The sequence below is a fragment of the Symsagittifera roscoffensis genome, chromosome 7 (assembly GCF_963678635.1).
Source record: "Symsagittifera roscoffensis chromosome 7, txSymRosc1.1, whole genome shotgun sequence".
NCBI lineage: Eukaryota > Metazoa > Xenacoelomorpha > Acoela > Convolutidae > Symsagittifera > Symsagittifera roscoffensis.
In genome coordinates this window covers 29,163,466-29,169,495 of record NC_087068.1, presented here as the reverse complement: position 1 = coordinate 29,169,495, position 6,030 = coordinate 29,163,466, and the positions used below count along the sequence as shown (strand labels likewise).

At 35.1% G+C, this 6,030-nt stretch overlaps 1 protein-coding gene across 1 annotated transcript; it reads right to left on the bottom strand.

Moving 5' to 3' along the window:
- Window positions 1-266: 266 nt before the first annotated feature.
- Window positions 267-3,479, bottom strand: LOC134851576 (uncharacterized). Its single transcript, XM_063867719.1, has 3 exons — window positions 3,108-3,479; window positions 1,533-1,762; window positions 267-687 (listed from the first exon to the last, which is right to left on the bottom strand). The coding sequence occupies exons 1-3, from the start codon at window positions 3,355-3,357 to the stop codon at window positions 538-540; spliced, it is 630 nt and encodes a 209-aa protein (XP_063723789.1). The 5' UTR covers window positions 3,358-3,479; the 3' UTR covers window positions 267-537.
- Window positions 3,480-6,030: the final 2,551 nt, after the last annotated feature.

Here is a 6,030-nt window from a genome sequence, read left to right as displayed (position 1 = left end):
AAGCATTTTTGGGGTTCACTGCGGTAGTGATAGAGCTGGTGGAAGGGGTGGCTCAGCCTTTTGCACCTTAGCCAAACCGTACACCCCGACGGGTTTGCCACTTTTGAACTGATTTTAGGATACAAATTATCACTTACCTCTTTCCGTTTGTACATGGTAAGTAATTATTTTATATTTTTATGTCAATTTTCAAAATTACACTATCAGTGGTTGCAGCTTTTTTGAAAAACTGAGCAGACTCCAACGAAGAGTTCAGTTTTATTTCATAATTCGCTTCTTCGTTACGCACAAATCAACCTTTTTATCAAAAGGCACAGCCAGCAACCCATCATCATGAAGATATTTTAACAATTTTTTATATGTTGGAGCAACATTAAAAATAATTTAGTTGAGGTGAAAAATTGAATCAGGCATCATAAAATTATACTCGTTTACATTCTGAGCAAAAATTGATTCATACTTAATTTTCTCAGTCAATTTGTTTCAGTTAGACTTTGAATAATTTTTTTCACTCTAAATCGTTTGTCCCAGCACTTTCTAGCACTTCTTTTGTTCCACTCTTGATAGTTGGTTGTTTCTGATGCCTCCAACTGACAGCAGCTCTTTCTGTAATCGGGCCAAAGTGTCTTCGTTCATGTTGGGGGTACGTGACAGAATCCAAGCATGTTTCACTTTATGGACGTACGCCTGAAATAGATTTGCAATGTGTTGAAAATTTTATATTGAAAAAGAAACCGCCTTGAAAAGAAACCGCCTTGTCCATAACAATTTTGACGAACGAGGAAAACTGACTGATCATTTTTCATTGTGATTTGTGAAACACTCACAGACTGAAGGAAAACTGACTGAAACATTTTTAAGTTAAACACTGCCGTAGCATCCAAATAAGTAAGAATTTTCAAAAATGATAGGGAACCCTTTAAAAAAATCAGCACTATATCAAAGTTGTTATCAAGTTTTTATAACTTAGATCAAAAGAAACTCTTGAGACGCTAAAATATTTTATTTCGCCAAGTTTCGTCGTCTTGATCAAATTTTGGATGAGTTTGACGAGTATTTTTTGGACATTTTCGAAAGTATTGACCAATAAACTGCTGTTTGATCACATGCATGCTCACAAAGTGAAGGAAATGAATTTTTGAAGAGGAAAACTTAGTCGCATGAACTGTCAGCAATTTCGCATTTTTAATTGCTCAAGAATAAGGTATTATGCTGCGACCTCGGCGGCAACATTATCAACCCTAGCGGCCTTGAAACCGACATCCTTTTGTTCTTGCAGGTGCGATGGGCGGGGAAGTGGATGAGGTCTCTGCCTCTCAGTCTAAAGGTGAGATACTGTAGGCCCGTGCAAGCTGCCTCCGGGTGAAGTCACACTTTTCAGCCAAGAAAATTGATCAAAAAGTTTGTATGTAATTCTTAAGCAGGGACGAACTGCGGTTTTTTTAAAAGCACTGAAAGACTTGTACATTCTCGTTTTTCCTATTGGGATAAACGGCCTGAATCTTATTCTTAATAATGATTCAATAACAAACCTGCAGGTATGCCTTTACTTCATTCTGGCACGCGTACAACACCATATACTCTCCTCTCTGGAAGTGGATGACGTATGCTTGGAATTTGGAGAAGGTTGTTGGAGACCGGTGGTGGAAGTCGAAATCCAACAGACCCGAGGGGGGATTGGGTTGCAAGATGGTGAGGTAGGTGATCTTCTCTTGTCCATTCTCCTCCCTCGCAGTCATCTTGAGGAAGTGCATTTTTTGACCTGCAGGTCATTGAACTCATTTTAGATTTTAATCTCATTTCCGCTTACTGCTGACGAATAAGCTGATTGTTTGGAATGAAACCCAAATTAAGACTCATTTTCCTACACCCACGTACGATTTTAAGAAGTAATAGTTTTGTTTACATTTTCCGATTGATTGTTACAAAAATTGGCAAGCGTATTAATTGACCATAACAATTATATTGGGTCTTCACACTTATATTCCTTGTAAAACAACTCGTTACATAATAAAATTGATGCTTATGTGAGGTGTCGAGGCCACTGGGAGTGATTTTGAGCCACTATTTGTCGCTAAATGCAAATTGCTGCATTTTTATTTACACTGTGCCATGTAAGGTCGTTTTTGACCAGTTTTTGCTAAGTTAGGTAGTTAAGCTGCTCTTCAGTGTTAAGTTGCTCTCAACCAGTTGTGCGTCTTGAATTCTTGTCGCGCTTTTTTTTGAAACAATTAATACTTTAGAAATGAATTAATAGTCAGAAATGAAGTTGTACAATAAATGAAGCTGCAGTTTGCATAAACAAGCATAAACTGTACGGGATTTGGTTATCCACTTGCTCAATGAAAATCTGATTTCCTGCCAAATGCCTTATTGTTCCGACCATTGAAAATGGGAGGAACTTTGTATTCGGGTGTGTTTTAGTTTTTTTCTTTACGTTTTCCACGCAAAATCAGTTACCACAAATAATCATCGGACAGGGTATATCATATTAAAGCCCTTTTAGCCGTGATTCGAACAAGATGAAAAATTTTCCAAAAAATTTTCCAGTGTCGACAAAACTGGTTTAAAAAGCGATTTTTTAGCTAATTTCGAGCGAATGAGGTGTGAGGGAATCACATGAAAAAGAACGCGATTTCTTGATCTTATATACTTTCTACAGATGTAATAGTGCCAGCTTTGTGCCAGGAGAAGGGCGAACAGCGGGTAAGGAGAAGGAAATTACAGTTCAACCTTTTTGCAAACAGTTTTCCAAAGTGTTGATTTTTTGCCGACAGTGTCAACTTTTTAGAAGTGCCTTTAAGCTCTTAGGAGGGAGTTAGAGGAGCGAAAAAAAAAACGTTTTTGGTTAGTATTTTGTTTCTATAAAATTTCCTTTTTGTGTTTTGGAAGCAAAACCTTTCCTTTTCCTACTTTCTTTGGATTCGCGTTAACTCCAGATTCGCGTGATAAACCAATTAAAAAATCCGATTTGAATAAAACTGAAAACGGTGAATTTTGGCGAAAACAGATAACGGATCTTTGATGAAATTGAATCATCCCACTCTCCCCCAAACCTATCAACATCACAGCATCTCGCCTTTGACCATCGACCATTGTCCACTGACCTTGATCATCAGTTGCGATATAACTGAAGTTGAAGACATTGCAGCTCTGTTTATATTCGTATGGAAAATAAGTTCTTCCCATCTCGTACCACTCCCCCTCCAAATCCCCCTCCCGTGGAAGCTCTTCAGGGGTCAAACTCCGCGCGCAGTTCCAACTGTCGTCTTTGTCATGGCAACAGCAATGCAATAACTGAACAAGATACAACCAAGTCAAGAGACTCGCAACGTGACTTACTATTCTGAAAACCATTTTGAAGTTTTGCTCGAATGGTTTTTGGCTACAAAGGCTGTTTAAAGGTTAACGCATTAATTTGAATTATGTTATGTCAACTTTGGAAAGTTATTGAGAATAAACAATCGACAGTTGACTGCTCATTTTAACTTGGTCAAAGTGTTTTGTTTTGAAAATGTCATTGAATAGGGTTTAAATAACAACGACCTTCAAAAAATGGAGTCAACTTGAGAAACAAATTATAGCTCTATTGATCATAGAACTTTTTTTGTTTTTATCTCTTTTTCTATTAACCTTATTAAGGAAAACCAAACCAAATTAGTGACCAAGGAGTGGCAATCAGCGTGCAAAATTGGAATAATTTTGTCAACTGATCTGACTTTTGACGAAAGTGACGGAATATTTGTGTTCGGGTGGTTTTTTATACAGACAAGTTACGATTTTTTAACCAGCAATTTTTGATGGAATGTTTAAAAAGCATTCGAAAAGTATTTTTTAAATGACCTCAAATTCAGAAACATATTTCACCTACGACCACTTTTTCAGAAAGTTATGAGGTTTTAAAGATTGCCAATTTGGTCAATTTGGGACAGTTATCGCTCAATAAATTAATGTTAATTTTATTCTTCTCAGATAGTGTTCCAAATTAAACTGAGGTATGCTACTTGTTCTATCAAAAACTTTGCCGTTTGCGAATTATATCTATACAACTAACTTTATAGATTTTACATAGTTTGTGTGGGATGATTTGAAATTATCTCAAAAAGTTTTCATAACAAGTAAGTTTTTTTACAAGTTGTGCAACAATCCAACAACAAACTTTTTGAAATATTGCTGAAAGAACACTAACTTGAGCAAGCGCAGAAGGTAACTCAACGGGTTGAACGGCCACTGAGAGTGTTTTAGTCGGTAAGTTCTTATCTAGACCTGGTTGGTTAACTATATCCTATATTTCTAAAAAAAAAGAGAGATAAAATATTACTGAAAAAATGAAAAATTCAAACTATCAAAACTCCTCTCTCCTGCTATTTATCAACCAAATAATCTTATGTACATCTAAAAAAACAGACCTGAATAATAATTTTCAATTTTAATCGTATTATTTCAATTATTACGATTATTTGGTTTTTTTCGTGTGTACGTTTTATGCTACAATATTTTTTTTTGAAAATTTCAATGCTTTTTTACCAAAATAGTTTGTTGATGTAGTTGCATCTCTTTTCATGCATCAGCTTCTCTATGAACTGTTCAGATTCAATTCAAACTTTTAAAATAAAACTCATAACGGAATAAATTAGAGAATTATGTTAAGTCAGTTTTCGCACAAAAAATAGTTTTTGTTATTTAGTGTAATTTTTTTTAGATAATTTTGATTTTTTAAATAATAATACACAGAGGCGAAGCTAGGTCTACCAAAATTTGATATTTCGTAAGCGTCGGTAGAAATTCATTCCAGGCAAAGTTTCCACGTAATTGAGTATTGAATTAGCACCAGAAGAAAACAAAGCCGACAATATTTGAGCAGACACAAGTTGAGCCAAAAAAAATGTTTTTTTTTTATATAAAAAAATCTTTATAGTTTTAAGTCCATCCCGAAGCTATGCAGCCGATAAAACAAGAGCAGAATCACGATGTTGTGACATTCAAATTTTACCGGAAAAGAATTTAGAAACTGTTTTAAAAAGTTTGAACAAAAAACTTTTTTGAATTTTCAACTTTTATACTTAAACGGACATTATTTATTACAATTAAAATTAACAATTTTTTGTTTTTAAGCTGATGTTAAATAAACTCCCGAAATCGGCAAAATATAATCCGAAATCACTAAAGCAGAATAAAGTTTCTCGGCGTAAAAATGTTAAAAAAAAAATACACCAGTCAAAGTTAGCAAATTTAAGAACAACAGGAGCTAATCAATGACACTTGAAACTAAAACAAAAATTGCTAGAGCGCGAAAAAAAAATGAAGTGTTGCAACTAAGTGTCGACAAACACTGATCAGACTATTCAATTTTTTCAAAAGTTCAATGTCAAAACTCTGAAAAAAAGGTCCGGTCAGGTTTGGACTCAAACCCAAGACCGAAACGTGGAAAGGCAATTACATTGCCTCCAGACTACGCGAGAAGGGGCCTCAAAATTGCTAATTTTCGTAAATAACAAAAATTCCAATTGTTCGCAGGAAAAATGTCTAGTTCCCGATTACAAGACACTTGCTTTCGCGAGTGCAAGCAATAAATAAATTTGTTCCAAATTGTGCCTTAATTCAAGAATAAAGAAAATTATCAAGAAAACAGCACCAACTTGAGCAAGCGCAGAAGGTAGTTCAAGCTGTTGAAGCTCCACTGAGAACTTTTACTAAACAAGCGCAGATTTAATCCTTCTTAAAGGATTATAGTTTCAAGCTATTTAGCGTAAAATTTGAACTAATACTTTGAAGCATGCGAAATATATCACTTTGTAGACTTTATATACCGTGTGGAGTGATGATCTAAAAAAAAAATTTCAAAATTATCAAATTGTTCTGTTTTTTTAAGCTTCATCGATTTTTCATAAGACAAACACCGCTCCACAGACCTTAAAAGGCAGTCGAGACATTCATGATTTCGCCCTTGATACGAGCCGTCTTGTTTATATTAATGTCACTTTGACGTAAAATGCGGCATTGACGTGTAGTTGAACGTTTGCTCTTTTC

Excerpts from the sequence above, each read along its gene's own strand:
- LOC134851576 (XM_063867719.1), bottom strand. The coding sequence starts at position 3,357 with ATGGTTTTCAGAATAGTAAGTCACGTTGCGAGTCTCTTGACTTGGTTG. Across the intron at positions 1,763-3,107 it reads TATCGCAACTGATGATCAAG|GTCAAAAAATGCACTTCCTC; the intron begins GTCAGTGGACAA and ends AATGACCTGCAG. Across the intron at positions 688-1,532 it reads AAGTAAAGGCATACCTGCAG|GCGTACGTCCATAAAGTGAA; the intron begins GTTTGTTATTGA and ends AATCTATTTCAG.